The 20,092-nt window shown below is 52.1% G+C and overlaps 1 protein-coding gene across 1 annotated transcript in view; it reads left to right on the forward strand.

Annotated features, from left to right (window-relative positions):
• PKP1 (plakophilin 1) overlaps positions 1 to 4,254 on the forward strand; it is a 52,144-nt gene extending 47,890 nt beyond the window's left edge. The window contains exons 13-14 of the mRNA XM_043569410.1: positions 5 to 111; positions 1,275 to 4,254. Coding sequence (XP_043425345.1) covers positions 5 to 79 — 75 coding nt within the window. The 3' untranslated portion in view covers positions 80 to 111; positions 1,275 to 4,254. The remainder of the gene's footprint in view (positions 1 to 4; positions 112 to 1,274) is intronic.
• The last annotated feature ends 15,838 nt before the right edge of the window (positions 4,255 to 20,092 follow it).

The raw sequence follows: 20,092 nt of genomic DNA on the forward strand, positions 1-20,092 counted from the left end.
ACAGCAAGGTTTGGATAGGAACATGCTGGGATCCTTAACTGGGCCAAACAGCTTCAGGAACTTCACCTCCCGATTCTAAGAAGGGGCTGCTCAAGCAAGTACAGATTGCAGGTAAGAATTGGCTCCCCCCTGGGCAGAGGCATCTCTAGGACCCCTGTAGCAACCTTAGCCAGTCTCAGAGGGAAAGGCCAGGCCTGTGTTCCCCAGGGACACAGAAGCATCCTTTGATCTGGCAGACAGCATAACTGTAGCTGACAACAAGGGCTATGAGGACAGCTGTATAGGTTGTTTGGGCAGGGTGCCGTGGGCTCTCCCACCACAGGACATTAGGGATGTGCAATGTCTGAGCAGGGCTTCTAGATACAGCTGTGTAGGCTGTGCACTGCACAACCTAGGTGATGCCATTTACATGGGCTATGGTGTGAATGCAGCTGTACAATATGTCATCTGGGTTTGTACGCCTACAGCTCACTTTCTTATCCTTTTTATAATTCACTTCCCAGTCTGCACATGCCTAATGAGGATAAGGTTATTTCCAGCTGATGACTCCAGAGACCAAAAACTCAGAACCGGTATCTATAACAAAGGCATACAAGCCTTAGCTTTCATTAGAACCACTTAAGATGCTTCCTAAAACACACGCTCCTGGTCTCAACCCCAGCACTTCTGACTCAGTAACTCTGGAGTGGAAAATGCATCATTAAACAAGCATCCGAGGTGTTTCTGATGCAAATGACATCATCAACTTTCTCTAGAAGGTCACTAGAGATGGCCTTGGTACAGAGCCATCTGCAAAGAGCCAGGGATGAGGACAGGGTCTCCTGAACTGAAGGGGACTTCTTAGCAGCCTGGCTATCTGCCAGCACCCCAACACCTCAGGAGAGTCCTGGTGGGGGAGACGGCTATAAGTTTGGTCCAGATGAAAATAAATAAGACATCAAATACCTTCTCCTGGCAGGTGAGCGTCCACAACATGAGGATGGAAAAAAGAGAGAAGACAAAATTCACTAGATTCTTAATGAGTGAAGTCTGGGCACTCAGCACGCGCTGAGTCTGGGCAGAACGGGGTGGGCGTGGCAGTGGAGGCACAAATCTCATAAGCTTCTCACTCAACAAGAACAACCTATCAATGTGTCAGGGCGACTCTGAGTCGCCCCTCGGGCCAGGGGACACGTCCGTGCCGACGTGGGTAGAAAGGGGTGGCAGTATTGGCCAGACCTATGACGTGGGTCTGTCTCCTGTAAATGCTAACTGGACGACTTCTCCTTTTCCAGAAATGATGTGACCCAGCTGAGAAGAACTCAGGCCTTGCTGGAGGGGTGACTCTGTCCACCCTGTGCATTGTTTAGAAAGGTTCAAATGCAATTGAAAGCAAACCTGAAGGCTGCGGATGATGGAAATATTTTTAGATTTTTTTTTTCCTTGGGGGAACTGGCAGGCAGGGAGGGTTGGGAAGGGTGGGGGGGGGGCTTTTCTTGAGTTAAAGGGGCTTATGTTTCATGTCAATACTTCTTTCTCTGAGAAATGGTGTATATATAGATCTATATCTACATATACACATATATATATGTATGTATAATGTAAGTGTGTGTGTGTGTGCAAGTATGACCGCAAAGTGCAAACAGCGAAGCTGTTACTGCAGCTCGTGAGGTGGTGAAAAGTTTCTTACTCGTAGGCAGGGACTTCCATGCTTTTTGTTTAGCTCCCCATAGTTCCCAAACTGTGCCGTGCCAGGACAGGGGGCCCGCACCGGGGTCACGTCCATGAGAAGTCTTGCGAGGGAACCGTGGAGTGGGGGGAGGGAAGGGGGAAGGGGGGGAGAGTACCTGGGCCTGGGGGCAACCTCCCTCCTTAAGAGGCAGCTTTGCAGGAAGGGAGGCTGGCCGGGCTGTGAAGTTCAGTGTATCTCATGGCAAAATCTAGTTGGCTGATAATGCTGCCCTTCCTGCAAGGCCACAGGGACTGGCCACGGGGCCTGGGGCTGGACAGGGTTGGGGCTCTAGAGGACAGGCGAGGACAGCCACACTTGCTTTGCTGCCTGAAGTCTGTTCTGGGGGAGTAGGAGCCAGAGAGATGGGGCTGGCCATTCTCCTGGGCTGTGTACCGGTCAAAGGAGGCTCAGCCTATAAAGCCCCTGCCTTCAGAGGCTTGTCATCTACCTGTTTCGGGAGAAAGAAGGCAAAATGGTGCCCAAAGCCAAAGAACCGTTCAGGACATGGCTGTTTGGTCTTCGTATTCCCAACAGTGAGGGGGACAGGCTGGGGTTGGACAGGGACCTGCTCCAGGCTCCGGTGGGACAGCGGCTATTTGGAAACTAACCAGGAGGACACTTCCCTGCGTGCCTGATAAGACTCAAGTGAGAGAGTGTTTTGGGTCCCAGAAGACTTGGAAGACAGGAATTTGGGTCGACCAGGAAGGAGAACTGTCGAATCAGGGCACCAGCCAGCCCAAGACCCAGCAGCGGCCGTCCCCACCTTCCCCTGAACCCCGGGCATCCTGGTCCTCACTCTGTCTTTGGGAAAACCACAGAGGATGTGATAAAAGGGGCTTGTCAGGGGCACTGGCCACACTCAAGACCCCAGACTCTTGAGCATTTCAGATGAGAAGTAATAGAAGGACCCCCTGAGGGCCCCATGGAAAAGCTTGCTGTAAATAACCCTTAGTATATACTGTAAGATAGAGAGAACATAGGGTTCCCAAGGCTTCCCTGATTTCTGCCTTCACCACCCACACTAACTGTTGGTGTCGGACAGGAATTAACCGCCTGGTTCATATCCTTCTCTAGAAGAATAGAAGGTGCTCCTCACCTTTCATTCCTCCTCCTCCTCCTCCTCCTCCTCCTCCCAGGTCCCCTGCCTGACCCCCCCACCCTGAACTACACCCCAATCCAACCCCACTTCTTACCCCAGCAGTCAGAGTTGAAAAGTACCTTTCCAAACTAAGGATGTGCCTATTAAGAGGTGTGACAACTGAGACTGGGGCCAGACATGTGATGGCAGGCCATGTAACCAGGTCCGTGATGCCCTCCCTCTTTTTTGCTCATGATGGAAGGCCTCCTCCAGGCTCACCCCTCTCTCTCAGGAGCCACGAGGGAGCCCGGTCCCACCAGACAGTCCTGGGTGTAGGTTCCAGGATGACTCCTCTGCCAGTCCTCAGGGCTCAGAGGAATTCATTTCTTAAAAAAAATATGGATGGCGCACCAGTATGTGCCAGGCAGTGTTCTGAGCACTCGGGATGCATCGGCGAACAAAAGAGACCAAGCCCTGTCCTCATTTACCTTACATTCTCCGGGAGGAAGGAGGAGACACGGGGCTCTTGGCTTGGGGGATCCCCCAGTGTGAGAGGACTGTCCGGAACAGTCAGGACAAGAAGGAAATAGCCCACTACCAGGGAGTCTGTGACAGCCCTCTAAGAGATGGCCCTTCCCTTAGCGGTGTCCTGACCTCCTGCCATTCCTCTGCTGGTTTTCTGTCACCAGCTGTGCTGTAGATCCAGGTGGGCCCAGCCCTCTGCCTTGGGGAATGGTGGGCTGAGGTGGACAGTTAGGCCAGGCCTGATTTGGTAACCTCTCTAGGGCTTTCTCAGGCCGGCCAGCTGGCCCTGTGACCTGGGCCTCTGACCCATGCCTGTCACTTTGGAAGAGGCAAAAACCGAGAGGGTCCTGAGGATGCATTTCCAAAAGACAGGAGTAAGGGGTTGGCCCAGGCATGGCTCAGTATCTCAAGCCCACGTTGGCCTCATGCTATCAGGGTTGACGCCCCAAACAAGACATTCCAATTTGAGGGCAATGAGGGAGGACATAGGCCACCCAGTCTCTCCCTGTCCCTGTCCTGATCCCAGGATCTCTTGTGCTTAAGATCCAGTCATTGGCCACCAGCAGCCTGTCCAGTGGGGGCCAGACCAGCAACGCAGACCCCCGTGCTTCCCTTAGTGAGGCCGTGGAGGGTTTTCTCCAGCCATGTGGAGACAGTGACATTCTCTCTCATCCACCACAGAGCCTGACTGGGGGGGGGGGGGAGGGTTGGCTAAGATGAGGAGCTTGGGACAAGGGGACGGGCAGGGGTTGGCGAGCAGTGGGAAGCCCAGGGGACGTTCTGGGAGGTATCCTGGAACCCCTCTGGAGCCCGTGTCTCCCTTTGCTCCATGTTTGTATAAGAACTTTGTGCTGGCCAAGCCCAGTGTCTCTGTGTGTGCACTATGTGTTTGCTTTTTTGGAAATATAGGAAATCAATAAATTGCTGGCATTTCTTTGAACTTCTTTGAACAGTGGATCATTTGGGGGTGCCGTTGAGGCAGGAAGAGGCATGCCCTCCCTTCCAGGGTCTCCTCCTAACTGACCCTGTGCCAGGCTAGGACCGAGAGCACCACGGGAGGGGTGATGGGTGCCACCACTCGTGGGCACCTGCTCCAGGTCGGTGCATTTGAGCCTCACAGGAGCTCCGTGACGCCAGTATGGCTACAGTAATCTGGCAAATAAGTAAAGTGAGGCTTTAGGGAGGGAGCGAATATGCCCAATGTCACAGAGCTGACAGAGGGGAAAGGCACCCCACCCGTGAACACCCCCAGACAGAGTACCTGTAGGAAAATAAACTTCAAGGATGTAAGAGAAACTCATGTTTACTGAACGTGTATTCCACCTGCGTCCTGTATGAGATGCTCGGAGCATCACAAAAGCAGAGGATGTGGTGGGCCCCAGCCACAAGAGGGTCATAAGGGACAAGATGAGCACCCGGGACGTTCACAGGTGGTAAATTCCAAGTGGTGGTCTGAACATAACCGCCGTGGCCCGTCACTGAGCGTCAGGGCCGTCTGGGTGGAGAAGGTTGGGAAAGCTGAAGAAAAGTGCTGGAGAGGACCTCGTTCCCACCTCGGGAGGGTGGTGACTGGCGTGGCCTCTCTATAGAGCCACGGCCCTGACTTTCCGGGTCGTCTTTCAGTTTGGAAATGGTCAGGGCAGCCAGGGAGGAGACACTGTGCCTCAGCCCAGGGGGAGGAAGGTGGCCTGTCTGTGGTCCAGGGTGTTAATATACTAGGTCTGGGGCCTCTGCAAATGTCTTGAATCCTGAAAAACATGTGTTGGCTCCAAAATGTGAACTCAGATGATAAATTCAAAGTCAAGAAATGTCTGATTGTTCAGCTTTCACTACGGTAGAGCAAACATGCAGAAAGGCACACAACGGGGGCGCCTGGGTGGCTCAGTCAGTTAAGCCTCTGACTTCGGCTCAGGTCATGATCCTGCGGTTCGTGGGTTCGAGCCCCGCGTGGGGCTCTGTGCTGACAGCTCAGAGCCTGGAGCCTGCTTCGGATCCCGTGTCTCCCTCTCTCCCTGCCCCTCCCCTGCTTGCACTCTGTTTCTCTCTTTCTCAAAAATAAAATGAACATTTAAAAAATAACAGCAAAGAAAATTGATTGATGTGGGATGTGGGTGCATCTAATGTGTGGGAGTGGCAAAGGGCTACAAAGGTCTTCGGTCAGCGATCCCTGGACAAGAGGGTGACAGGCCTTTCTGGCCCCTCAGAGGACTAGCCTGTGAGAATGGGAAGTCCTTGGGGGTCCAGGAGCAGAGGGCAGGACCACCCTGGGAGACACCAGGAGAAGCTGGAAGCCCAGCTGGTGCCGAGGGAAACGCCCGAGTGTCCTGGGGGCGGAGTCAGGCTGCGCCATCTATCTGTCCCTGAGCCTTGAAGCCATTTCCTCCTGTCCCTTTGCAGTTGGCCTGGCCCAGGGCCCGGATCCCCCCAGTAGCCCAAGTTACTCCAGGGACAAAGCAGTCTCTGCGCATCATGTCTGACAATGCAGTGCTCTGCATTGTCCAGCACAGTTGGAGAAAGGGTGAACAGAAGCTGTGAGTACTAACATAGTCTTTTTACTTGAGGAGTTCGCAAATAACCTCGTTACCTCTCAAAGCCTTAGAGTATCCATCTTCTGTGCTGAGCTTTACCTCGATCTAGTGAGACAAGCAGGGTGTTACATTCCAATGTGTAGATTGAGAGAGAAAGTGTCTGTCCCGGAGTCACTCAACGAGTGTGTGCAGAACCACAGCTGAGACCCTAGTGTCTGTCCCCGCCCACGTGTATACTCTGGTCGACTCAGGTGAACCTTCTCAGCTGTCTGGGCCTTAGAATGTGATAAGACAGCCCTGATACAAAGGTGATACTGTGCACAATTCAACCCAGTGACACAGAAGCTGACGTTGCCTTGAGGCATGATAAGATGACACCTCTCACGAGCGGGGGTGGCTGTGTAGACAGGCTGATAAATAGAAAGTTCTGATTTGTGGACTATCGGATACCGGGAACCATTGTGAGGATCATCTAGTCTGGGGCTAGCTGGTTTGGTGGGCTAGAATATGAGGCTAATGACCCCCCAAATGCCTCAATGACCCCAACAGGTATGCCCCACCCCAACTGGGCGTCCTGCAGACACCTGCCACTCCTTCAGCAGAGTACAAGTCACTGGGAAGCACGTCAGCCCTCTTGGGGGAGTGTGTCAAAGCTGATGAGCCTCCCTAGTGGCAGATCAGCAGAGACATTCCATATAAGAAAGGACTTCATGTTCTAGAACCATTAGTCAACCATTAAGAAGTGTCATGACTGACGAATTAATTCAAACAATTTTCATATTTAGCAAGTGGTTCTGAATCTCTGGGCTGCATTTACACCCCCTCTACACAAAGCCATTAAATCCTGCTCTCTACACCTCACTCAGAAAGGAAGCTTCAAGGGACGCCTGGGTGGCTCCGTTGATTAAGCGTCTGACTCTTGATCTCCGCTCGGGTCATGATTTCACAATTCTTGGGATCAAGCCCTACACCTGGCTCTGTGCTGACAGTACAGAGCCTGCTGAGGATTTTCTCTCTTCCTCTCTGCCCCTCCCCCACGCGCAAGCACTCTCTCTGTCTCTTTCAAAATAAATAAATGTATTTTTAAAAAATAAAAAATAAAATACAAAAGTTAAAAAAGAGAGAGAGAGAGAGAGAAAGGAAGCTTCAATCAGACATCCAAGACCAAGGGGGCCCACACTTGAACCCATGTGTGTAGTTCTAAATCCTCCCAGGCTCACATTCCTGCATTCTGGGGCCCCAAGTTTTCCTGGAGGACAGCTGGGCTATAAGGCACAGGTACAGACCTAGAGAGAAGTGACCATGTGTTAATTACGTTTAATCATATCGATGCCACAAAGCGTGTTTAACCATTCACACTTAACAGATCATGAAACTATGGTTCGGAGAGGCTCGGTTATGCATTCAAGGTCATACAGCTAGTAAGTGATGGATTCGGAATTTGAACCAAGTCTGAGGCGGGGACTCCTGCTCTTCCCCCTTCGCTATAACTGCATATAGACCCCCATTCCGACAGTTAGGTTGACTTCTCAACTGCCCTCTAGTGACCATCCTTTGACCATAGTGCTCCCTCTGAACCTTCTGTAACCCGGGTCTGCGTCTGGAACAAGCACCTGTGCCCTGGACGCATACTGCTCACCACCCCTCCTTTTTTTTTAATTCGAGAAACATCCAGGTTAAAAAAAAATTCTTGCCTTCCAAAAAGGTGCTCAAGACAAAACTAGGAGACAACCGCTCCCTCCCTGCCAGTTCCTTCAAGCTGATAAAAGCCATTTCCCAGACAACTGGCCCGTTCTGAATCTGATTCTTGCCCAGACTCTCCTTCTGTTTTTCTTTTGCCAGCTCACGGCCGGCCCCCATGCCTGCCTGAGTTGGGGCCCTCCTGGGGGCAGAGACTTGATTCTTGACCTCAACAAACCAGAGCTCATTGGTGGCTAGACAACCTGGCAGGACAGGCAAGGGGAAGCCGTGGCCCCCTGGGAGGCAGGTTGTCAGGGTTGTCACCCTTTAGAACTGGCCCCTACCAGGGACTCAGGCTGTCAGCTGGAAGGGTCTTCAGGGTTTCCCTGAAGTGATTTTCACACAGTTTTCAGCCACAGAATCCTTTAGGTGAAAGACATCTAACGTGGGAGGTCAAAACACCAAACAGGTAAGATCAACACAGCCCGGGTGAAAGAGGTTGAGGGCAGGACCTCCGACCGCCCACCCCCTTTATTCCTGGGGGGAGAGGGGGTCCTCGGAACCCCAGGCTCCGAGGAGCTGTTGGACAATCTCTGGTCTAGTCCAGCCCCCTTGCTTTGCAGGTGAGGAAACTGAGACCCAGGCAGGGTCACAAAGCAGCTCCAGCACAGAACTAGGTCTAGAGCTCGGCTCTCTTGAACTGCAGTCCAGGCCTGCACGGCCCTCACCTCCCCCCTGGACCAGGTCTGCCTTCTGGTGCTCCCACAGTGCTCTGCTGGAGTGTAGCATAACCCTCACCGCCCTGGGTAATTGTTGTAGTCCGTCCTCTCTTCCCCCACTAGACTGTGAGCTCCTGGAGGGCAGGGATCCCCTCAGTACCCGGCACAGAGCAGAGGCTCGATACCCTACACACGCATTCACGAGCACACACGGCCACATGGCTGCCCGAAGGATCTGTGACCGCACCTGGCACCATGTGGGCACAGAGCAGAGTCTTTGGTAAGTGTTAGCGCGACGGTGTGATTAAGTAGGACCTTTCTCATAGCCCCAGCGTTGGTGGCCAGGACTCGGCAGGGGACGAATTGATGCCGAGTGCCCCACGTCCTAAAGAGGATCGAGAATAATTGGAGCCAGACGCCAGACGTCTTTGAGCAAAGATGTGCGAGCTTTTAAACCGTCAGGCTAGATGAGATGACCAAGGGAGTGAGTGCACACACAGAAAAGAGGAGAGGTGCGAGGACCGTGGAAAATCAGCCAAAGAGAAAGAACAGCCAGGGAGGTGGGAGGCAAACCAGGGGACTGGGGTGTCTGGAAGCCGAGTGAAGGGAGTGTGACTGGATGCAGGGAGGGACCAGCTGGGTGAAAAGATGCTGACGAGCCACAAGAGATGAGGAATGAGACCCTGGCTTTGTGTTCTTTTATTTCCTTCTTTTCCTTCTTCTCTTTCACCTTCTTCTCCTCCTCTTCCTCCAGCTCCTCCACATCCTGCCCTCCCCTTCCTCTCTTTTCTCCCCCTCCCACCTTTAGGTGAAATTCAGATACAGTGCAATGCACAGATCTTAAGTGTATCGTTCCATCCATTCGGACGAATACGCCCACCTGTGCAGCCCCAACCACTACCTCATATGGAACATGACCATCTCCTCAGAAAGTTCCTTACGCATTTTCCCTGGCAATCCCCCTTCCTCCGAAGAGGCAGCCACTGTTGAGACTTTTTTTTTTTTAATTTGAGAGAGAGAGAGGAGAGAGAGAAAGAGAGAGAGAGAGAATCTCTCTCTCACAGAGCAGCACAGAGCCCGATGTGGAGCTCAATCCCACAACCCAACCTGAGAATCACAACCTGAGCCAAAATCAAGAGCTGGATGTTCAACCAACTGAGCCACCCAGGTGACCCCAAGACTTTTTTTTGTGGTAGTTTGCTTTTGCCTGTTTAGAAAAATTTAATGTCTGTAGGATCAATCGTTTTGTCCTCTTTCATTTCTGATATTGGTAACCTGCTTTTGTATTCTCGAACCGTCTAGCCAGGAGTTCAGCTTGTCAGAAAACCAACATGTGACTTTCTCAACTTTCTTTAACATTTTTCTATTTCATCCGTTTCTGTTCTTTGTTGTTTCCTTTCTTCCACTTACTTTGAATTCAGTTTGCTTTACTTTTCTAGATTCATAGAGTGGAACCTTAGGTCATTGATGTTAGACATTTCAAGCATTTAAAATGCCCTCTAAGGGGCACCTGGGTGGCTCAGTCGGTTGAGCGGCCGACTTCGGCTCAGGTCATGATCTCACACTCTGTGAGTTCGAGCCCCACGTCAGGCTCTGTGCTGACAGCTCAGAGCCTGGAGCCTGTTTCAGATTCTGTGTCTCCCTCTCTCTGACCCTCCCCTGTTCATGCTCTGTCTCTCTCTCTGTCTCAAGAATGAATAAACATTAAAAAAAATTTTTTTTAATAATAATAAAATAAAATAAAATAAAATGCCTTCTAAGAACTTCTTCGCCCGTATCCTGTAAATTCTGACGTTCCGTAGATTAATTATCCATTAATTAAAAATATTTTCCAAACTCTCTTGCAAATTTCTTTGACCCATGTGTTCCTTAATTTCAAATATTTGGGCGTTTCTAGCTATTTTCTTTTTATTTATTTCTAATTTTCTACTCTTGCTTATTTCATTGATCTAAAGGATAGTGATCCTGGGCACCTGGGTGGCCCAGTGGGTTGAGCATCCGACTCTCTGTTTTGGCTCAGGTCATGATCAGGTCATGGGATTGAGCCCCGCGTCAGGTTCCGTGCTGAGTATGGAGCCTGCTTAAGAGTCTGTCTCTCTCTCCCTCTCCCCCTCTCCCTTGCTCTCTCTCTAAATAAAAATATATACATACAACTTTAAAAAAAAAAAAAAACACAGAACTCATATTGAGGAAGTGATGGCGGACTAGAGCCAGAGTCTTCAGGGAAATGAGGGGAATGGCCTGGGGGTCTCTAGGTGACTGCAACATTGCACGGTAGTAGTTGCACGATACGGCAGGTTTAAACTGAAATAAAGGCTATAAAGCGGGGACATTGTGTCTGCCTCTGCTGCTCATTCAGAGGAAACTGAGGCACCAAGAGGGGAGAGCCCACATAGCAAACCTCAGACCTCTTGTGGCTGCCCTGAGAGCTTCCCAGCACCTCCCTGGGCCTTGCCGTCTCTGCTCCGAGCTCCACAAAGTTTAAAACCAACCTGAGCCACACATATTTTGGGTTGCTTGCTTGCTTTGGACAAAGGTTAATGAAATCACCACCTACCTAGCCACCCAGGCAAGAAACCCTGGCCACGTGTCTAATACTTCCTTTCTCATTCAGGCACCAGGTCCTGACAGCTCTGAGATGTCACCTCATCTCCATACCCACTACCTGTGCCTTAAATGGGGCCACCTTCAAGCCTGGCCTTGAGCGTTTCGAGATGCCAGTGCCTCCAACTGGCCTCTCTGCCTCTCGCTCCCCCCACCTGCCTCCCAGCCACCAGAGTGTGCCGTCACCAGCGCAACCACCGAAGTGATGCTGACGAAATCCTTCCCCTGTGTCAAAACGTCTGCCGGCTCCCAATTTTCTGCAGCTAGAAGTCTTAGGCTGTCACCCAAGGCTTTCTCCACCTGGCCCCAATCCACCCTGAGTGTCTCTGGCTCCTTCCCATTCACTTACTCCCTGTACTCCACCCAAGCGAGGCATCTCCCCAAACATGACGTGCCTGTTTAATCCCACTGTCTTTGTGCTGTTTCTTCTGCCCAGTGTGCCCTGCCCCTAGCTCTGCCCGTCAAAACCCTGTTTATCCTTTGAGGCCCAACTCACATGGCCTTCTCTCCATGGGACCTGCATGTTTGCACCTGCGTGGAGGCCCCGATCGGGTCTTGACTTCTGTGCGGCTCTGTTTTCGCCCTCTGTGGGAAAGACCACTGGAAGCTGTCCTCGCTGTTAGATGCACCTCTCCCTTGGCTTCTGCTCACCGGCCCTTGTCTTCACCCACTGGGGCCATGGAGAAGGGATCCCATCTCTGTGCCTCGAGACCGTTCTCTCAATATCTGAATGCAGTCATCTTGTGTCTCCAAGTTGTCTCATATCCAGGCTAACCCTTCTCGGATTCTTCAGACTTTCCTTCTAGGGCGTGATTTAGCATCCCCCTCGCTGTCTCGTTCACCCTTCTTTGAACACATCTCAGGTTGTCATCATCCCACTTAAGAACTGGGGCTCTTGGGGCGCCTGGGTGGCGCAGTCGGTTAAGCGTCCGACTTCAGCCAGGTCACCATCTCGCGGTCCGTGAGTTCGAGCCCCGCGTCAGGCTCTGGGCTGATGGCTCGGAGTCTGGAGCCTGCTTCCGATTCTGTGTCTCCCTCTCTCTCTGCCCCTCCCCCGTTCATGCTCTGTCTCTCTCTGTCCCAAAAATAAATAAACGTTGAAAAAAAAAAAAATTTAAAAAAAAAAAAAAAAAAAAAAAAAGAACTGGGGCTCTGAATGGGACCTAGACATCAAATGTGGCCTGAGTGGGATCGAGGCCAGTGGATCGGGACGTCTCCAATTTGGGGCATACGTGTCTAGTCTACTCTGCCATCCAGCCCGGAAATCACTGGGTTCCTGGCCTCTCTGATCCCTCATTCCTTGAAAACTCATGCAGAGGTCTTTTTTGACTTCAGGGAACACAGGCTGGTGGTGGATCCTACTCCGAGCTTCCCCAGGGATCTAGATCTCGTAAGGAGCAAGAACACTGGGCGTGCGCCTGTTGGTATTTGGAAATGGAATTCTCCAGTGTGGGTAGATCCAGCTTTGGTATCAATGTATTCCCAATCAATTTATTTGGTATCAAATTTGGTCATTGAGTTCTAGGTGGGGAAGTGGTCAGAAGCCACAGAAAGTGATGTCTCAGTATAACTGTCAGGAAATCTCGGCTCCGACGTGGAGCCAATGGATGGCCTTGGGAAAGCCTCCTCACCCGTTTCCTTTCTGCTAAAACGAGGTGTCCAGGGCCCCATGCAGTTCTGCCACCCTGTGCTGATATGTGGCGACTCCCAGAGCATCAGTGCTCTCCAAGACTCCTTTCCCCTTGTCCCCTGTTCCCCAGGGTCTCCATGAACTCCAGACCATGGCCCCAGCCTTCCCCAGCTTTCTGGTGGGAGCACGGGAGCCCACACTCTGGCATTCATACACGGATTCCCACACCCTCCCCGCCTCAGCCTCCTCAGCCACACCGTGCCGGTGGCAGGAGGCAGGAGGCCCACGAAGCTGGTGAGTCAGGCTGTCAGAACTGGCCCTGCCTGTTCTACGTTCCATCGAATCACAGTGTCAGCAAAAGCCCAGGCCAGGGTTTGGCTAGAAACCTCTTCCAGCTGCTGTCACACATTCTCCAGGTGGGCAAGGCGTAGAGCTTTCTTGCAGAAGCCCAGGCCAGCTGCTGGATTTGCAAAAGCCCTTCCCGCCCCTTCTCTCCCTCAGGTGGCAGTCACGCCTTCTTTTATAATGGCCAGCAGGTCTGTGGGAACAGCCTTCTCCCTGCTGGCGGGGACAGGACACCAGCTCCAGACTAGGCTGGTGGACTGGGGAGAATACTAACATTTGAGACTCAAAACAAAAGCTGGTGGGAACAACTTGTCCGCATAGACTCTGGGTGAGGTGACACCCACTTGGCCACTGCCCAGAGGGCCGTTAAGAGAGGAGCCCCACCCGACCCCCCTGCAGGAAGCTCCACGGGACCACCAGAATCAGTTTCTCACCTCAGAAAATGGGGGCAAAGGACTCCTTAGCACCGGAGAGCCTCACGTTAAAACTTCAGTGGGGGGGGGGGGGGGGGGGGGGAAGAGGTGTGTGGAAGGGAATTAGGTTAGCACTTCCCAAAGGGATTCCTTTCCCGCAGGATGTTCGTAGGTGCTCAGTGACAAAAGAAGTCTAAGTTTCGGAAACTCTGGGCTACATGAAGCTAAACAGATTTCCCCAAAGCTTCAAGGTGCTAATGTGTGTCACAGCAGAGAGAGGACAAAGAGAGGAAGTGGGGGTGACATGAAGCCCCTCCCAAACTTGTTTCATGGAAGAAACACTTCTGGACAGAACACCTGTGTTCCGGACAGCCAGTCTGAGCGACACCCCAGATTGACGAAGCTCACTTTGGAAGGGAGACTCTGGAGTCCCAGACAGAGGCCCATCTTGAGCGTGGTAAATGGCAAATCAGATGGACACGGCCTGGGAGAGACCTCTGTGTCAGCCGGCCAAGGGCCAGGGGTAACTCGGCCATGGCTGGCCTTCAGCCAGTGGAGAGGCTGGTGGGAAGATCATGAGAAAAGTAGGATTCAGGGACGCCTGGGTGGCTCAGTGGGTTAAGCGTCCAGCTTCAGCTCAGGTCACGATCTCACAGTTCACGGGTTCAAGCCCCGCATCGGGCTCTGTGCTGGCAGCTCGGAGCCTGGAACCTGCTTCGGATTCTGTGTCTCCCTCTCTCTCTGCCCCTCCCCTGCTCATTCTCTGGCTCTCTCTGGCTCTCAAAAATAAATAATCATTAAAAAAAAATTTTTTTTAAGAAAAATAGGATTCATGGGGCGCCTGGGTGGCGCAGTCGGTTAAGCGTCCGACTTCAGCCAGGTCACGATCTCGCGGTCCGTGAGTTCGAGCCCCGCGTCGGGCTCTGGGCTGATGGCTCAGAGCCTGGAGCCTGTTTCCGATTCTGTGTCTCCCTCTCTCTCTGCCCCTCCCCCGTTCATGCTCTGTCTCTCTCTGTCCCAAAAATAAATAAACGTTAAAAAAATAAAAAAGAAAAAAAGAAAAAAAAAAAAGAAAAAAAAAAAAGAAAAATAGGATTCAGGATGGAAGAGGAGAGCAGGGCCTGTGTCATCACTTACAGAATGAAATGCTCTCTCCTGTCTCCAACCAGCCTGATACCAGCTGACCCAGATTCCCAGAGCCTCCATATTTCCAGGGGTTAGAAGGGCACCTAGCTCAGCAACTCTCAAACAGTAATGCGCATGCGGATCCCTAAGGATCCTGTTAAAACGCAGATTCTGAAATTCTGGTGGATGCTGTTGTTTCTGGTCTGTGGACCGCACTTTGAGTAAGTAGCAAGGTCCTAGCCAGAGCAGGAAGGCTTTCTGGAAGGGTAGACCCTACAAGAGAGGGGAGACTCAAGGGAACAGTTACCAGAGAGCAGAGCTGGGGCTGAAGAGCACTAAGAAAGTGGGAAGAAGCTGAAAGCAGAACAGGATGGTGGGAAAAGGAAGCCAGTGGAGTCTGGGGCTCAGGTTTTAACGTTCGGTGTGGGGCAAGAGGCACCGTCAGGGCTGGAGGATAGACACCAAGGTAGAGCAGCTAGCGAGTTCCCCCCATCCCCCACCCCTGGGGCCACACAAGTGGGGTTGACAATAATTCTGGTGCAGGGCCTAGGGACCACCGGGTGAGCATGATAATTTGTCAGAAGAGGAGCGTGACCACATGGGTTCCGTGTCTCCCCACTATACAGAAGAGACCTCTGAGGTCCTGGCAGGAGATGGGAGTGTTATCAGCACCTTCCCTTGGCCTCCCGTCACTGGCGGCTGCAGGCGAGGCAGGATGGGCTGACTCACCCAGCCAGTCCCATCTTCCCATGACCCGTGGGTCCCAGACTCGGCTTAAGGAAGGAGAAGGCAGGAAAGAGGGGTTGGCCAAGGCCTGTCCTAACCCTCGGGACCAGGGACCTAAAGTCGGGGAACCTGAGGGGAAGGAGTAGGGGGGGTGGACACCACAGGGACAGGAGAGACCAGGGAGATGCACTGGGGGAAAAGAGAGCCTTTTGGTCTCCACAATATCCCGGAGACAACAGCAAACACTCATAGGCTTGTGATAAGCACTATTCTGAGCTCTTATATTTATATAAGCCCGTTTCATCCTCCAAAATCCAATGAGACCGTTGCCAATATCATCCCCACTTTACAGGTAAAAAAAAACTGAGAGAGTGACTTGGCCAGGGTCACACCGTGAGTCCATGTTAGAATGGGGATGCAATCCAGGGAGTCTCGCTTCAGAGTTTGTGCCCTTTACACACCTTCCAGAAGACAACAGGTTCTAGGGCACCTGTGACCTCTCCCTCCCTCTCCCTGCTCTCCACCATCCCCCACCCCACCCTCTGGCCAAGAAAGATGCAGAATGGGTTGTTGATGGCCAGGACACCGGTACCACTCAGGCGTGGAAGGCAGCCTGAGATCTTTCTCAGGAAAACTCCTTTCCAACTGGTGGTTTCCCCACTCATTCATTCAGGGCGCTACAGTCCTGGACTCTTCATCTCCAGCGGCTGAAACTTCTGTGACTTTTCAGAGTGTCAATTTCTTCAGGGTCAAACATCCAAATGTCCCTGCCCCAGAGCCCCCAAATCTCTCTGTTGACCTTTCCAATCAGCAAGATTATCTCTGGCCTTTTTAGGACACCACGTGTATGTTACCTGGCCTTTGTGAGTCAGTCTTGACTCCTTGGGGATAGATGGTCGTGCATTCACTCTTTCAGCAGTTATGGAGTGTCCCCACATTCCAGTCATACCCTTGGCGGTGAGGATTCAGCAGTGAACCAAAAACAGACAAACTGCAGGTCTTCCCAGAGCTTACAGGAAAGAGACAGACCAAAAACAAGATAAGGGGAAAAGGGGCCAGAAGCGCAGGGTGGAAGGGAGGTTGCGACAAAGTTTGCTCTAATGGCCAGGGATGGCCCCTCTGCAGAGGCCGAGTAAAGACCTACAGGAAGGGAGTTTTGATTATGAAATATCATTTTTCTTTCAATAACTGCTACCACCTGTGCTCTAGGGAAACCCCTTTCCGCGGGAGGGTGGGTTCCAGTAAAGATTCCAAAACTTGGGGCGCCTGGGTGGCTCAGTCGGTTGAGCGTCCGACTTAGGCTCAGGTCATGATCTCACGGTCTGTGGGTTCAAGCCCCACGTCGGGCTCTGTGCTGACAGCTCAGAGCCTGGAGCCTGCTTCCGATCCTGTGTCTCCCTCTCTCTCTGCCCCTCCCCCACTCTCACTTTGTCTCACTCTGTCTCTCAAAAATAAATATTAAAAAAAATTTTTTTTAATTAAAAAAAAAAAGATTCCAAAACTTAACAGCCACTTTTGTTTCTTTCAACAGCCCTTTGTAGTTACTGAGCCTTCATCCCCATCGACTTCAAATCCCAACCTCACATCCAGTTCACATCCCCATCCCCATCCCTGCCCATCCCCCGCCTGCCCAGCACAGACCAGATGTGGGGGAGCAGGGCTGGGCTGTGCTCTCTCACACGCCCCTTTCCACACGGATCCCTGTCACTCTGGGGTGGTGCCAAGGAAAGGGAAGGAGCCTATTCGTATTGGGTTCCCATGGGCGTCACGCCATCGCCCTGTGTCGAGGCTTCAGCTCTTCTGCCCCGTTGTCTGTTAACTCAGAAGGACCCAGAAGGGGGACTAACAGAACCATCCGGGAGGGTCTCTCCCAGGCCACGCCCATCTGGTTTGCCACTTACCATGTTCCAGGAGGGCGCCTGCCAGGATGTGTACTCAGTAAATTTGTGTTGGATTTATGGAATGACTGAACGAATGAATGAATGAATGAACCCTATCAAGCAGACTCAGTCAGTGCTAACATTGATAGCACATGAGTGAGGTAGACGTCTGAACCTTTCAAGATCAGACTTTTTTCCCAGGTTCCGTTGTTTTTGTTTTGATCCACAGTGCTTTGACAACTATAAAAGGCAACGCAATGATAATGTAACTATTTTACCGTGTTTTCCCTTTCTGTCAATATTTAACCATCAAATGATCAAATCCTGTGCAAAATCTGCTGAGTGAGAATGATTTCCTCCTGCATTCATTCAACCCGTATGAAGGGGCACAGGGATCTATGGAAAACAAGCCAGGCCTCATGAAGCTCCCAGTCTAGACGGGGAGAGGTGAGGAAATCAACAGTGAAACTGACTGGGATGAGGCCAGTGTTCATTGGCAAGTCATTTTTTCTGAGCAATGTGGAACAGTGGTATGATCGTACACTCATCATCCCAGACTGCCCGAGCCAGTGACCAAAAAAACTACAATAGACAGATCTCAACAGTATTTCACACAAATTTTCTTATAAGGATTGATGCATACATACTTTGCATTATATAGTCAGAATTGTTCAAATATTCCTTAGCTAAAATACAGAAGTGATTTCTTTAAAATATGCTTTTCTTTGTTTCCATCAGATATTCAATTTTATTTGGTAGAAAGTATACCATGCAGGGGCGCCCGGGGGGTGGGGGCGCAGTCAGGCGTCAGACTCTTGATTTTGACTCAGGTCATGAACTCATGGTACAAGCCCCAGGTCTGGCTCCACATTGACAGTGGAGGAGCTTGCTTGGGATTCTCTCTCCCTCTCTTTCTCTCTCTCTCTATTCCCCTATCCTGCTTATGCACGTGCACACACACACGCTTTCTCTTTCTCTTTCTTTTTTTTTTTTTAATTTTTTTCAACGTTTATTTATTTTTGGGACAGAGAGAGACAGAGCATGAACGGGGGAGGGGCAGAGAGAGAGGGAGACACAGAATCGGAAATAGGCTCCAGGCTCTGAGCCATCAGCCCAGAGCCCGACGCGGGGCTCAAACTCACGGACCGCGAGATGGTGACCTGGCTGAAGTCGGACGCTTAACCGACTGCGCCACCCAGGCGCCCCAATTCTCTTTCTCTTTCAAAATAAATACATAAACTTTAAAAATTAAAAAAAAAAGGAAAGTATACCATGCAAATGAAAAATCATAATCAAAACAATCGGGATCCTGTCGTGTATGACCTTGGATGAGTCACCCAACTTCTTTGAGCCTCAGTTTCCTCACGTATAAAATGGAACTATTTACATCCTTACTTTGCACATCACTGTAATCAGAGTGCACATAAATTACGTTGCACGTTGACTGGCACACAGTAGGTGCCTAATATGTGGAGGCTAATATCATTCATTTGTATGATCATGTAGCCAGCTTATAAATTATGTCCAGTTTCTCCCAGTAGAGTCCGCCATTCACCACCTCCCCTGGGCCCCAGTAGGTGAGACAGGTGGGGTCAGAGGGGTCTCCATGTCAAGATCAGAGGGGAAAACTTTGCTTGTCCCTACCCCCAAGCAGCCACGAAGTGACCTCCCCACTCCTTCATCCTCACCAACCTGCACCCCAGGTGGCTGGCTTCTTTGGAGAATTGGCAAGGCAGGGGTGGGTGGGGACCAGGGAGGGGTGAGGCAGCTCATGCTCAACAGGTCTCCCTGACCCGCCTTCCGCAAGCCCAGCACAATCTCAGCCCTGGAGCCAGCCTGGGAATCTCACCACCTCTCCAGCCCCGCCCTCCACGTTCCTGAAGAGCAGCTCCAACCCCACCGCCTCTTTCAGATTTGCGTCGCCCAGACCTGACTTTGCAGGGGAAACTGCTTCGGGTGTGCTGAAGGTGTGGCCGGTGTGGCCAACGCAGCGCTGAGTGCAGGGCCACCGGGCAGGGCTACCCCCTGGGGGCTGGGTGCTTTGCACAAGGTGGAAACATTTTTCTCCTGAGTCTTCAGTTGAGAGCAATTGAAATCCCTGTAGCTGTTGGGGTGGGGGCTGAGAACCGGGATGAACAGGCTCCCGCTGGGGAGGGAGGGCGGGGCTGGGTACCCAGACCTGGTTTCTATGAATCACAAGCCCAGGATGAATGGGCCTTAGTGTGGGGTTCTCAAGGCAGCCTGGGGATGGGGGGAGGGGCATTGTCCGAGGAAACCGTGGGGACTCAGGACTTCTTGGAGAAACAGCCACTTGAGCCAGATCCTGAGGGGTGGGGAAAAGTCGGGTAGGCAGAGAGGGAATGAAGGCATTCTAGTGGTAAGACAGAGCATTGCAGAGGTGGGAGAACGTGGGATATTTGAGGGTCACAAAACAGCTAGTTCCATCTGGCTGCATCGTAAGATTGCACGTAGACTAAGGTGGGGGGCGCTGCGGGGTTCCCTGGATCAGCTCTCCACCCCAACAGCAGCTGGACCAGCCCACTGCTGATATTTTTAGGCCAGGCCTCTGTCCACCCTCTCGGCATGGTTGAGAAGTGACCCACTGGCAAAGCAATGACAGGTGCTTTCTAAGTCCCCCTAAGCACCTGTGGACAGGGCATGGGCTGTAACCACCCACCGGGAGGAGGAGGCTGCCTGCCTGTGTTCTTCCAACTCTGAGCAAAGCCCCCTCCCGTGTTGGAGAAGGCGTCTCTCCTCCTATCAGGTCCCGGGGCTTCCCTTGGGGCAGAACAGCCAGACTTGCAGGCTGACAGGCACAGCACAGAGATGCTGCTGTGAGCAGCTGCGGTGGGGGGGGGGGGGGGGGGGGGGGACAGGGGCAGAGGGTGCTGAACCCCTGCACTCATGCCCTGTGCCCTGGCCCCTGGGCCCACCTCCAGCCGGCTCACGGGAAGCCCCAACTGTGGCTCAGGCCCTGCCCTCTGGGAGATCTGAGACGGTCCTCAGCCTGCAGCGTCCTTGTGCTGGGAAGAGCCTTGGCCCTGAAGCCATAAGCTTGGGTTCAAATCCCAGCTTTGCCACTTACTAACTGAACGGCCCTTGGCATGTTGCTCAATGCTTCGAAGCTG

This window comes from Prionailurus bengalensis, chromosome E4 (genome assembly GCF_016509475.1).
Source record: "Prionailurus bengalensis isolate Pbe53 chromosome E4, Fcat_Pben_1.1_paternal_pri, whole genome shotgun sequence".
Lineage (NCBI taxonomy): Eukaryota > Metazoa > Chordata > Mammalia > Carnivora > Felidae > Prionailurus > Prionailurus bengalensis.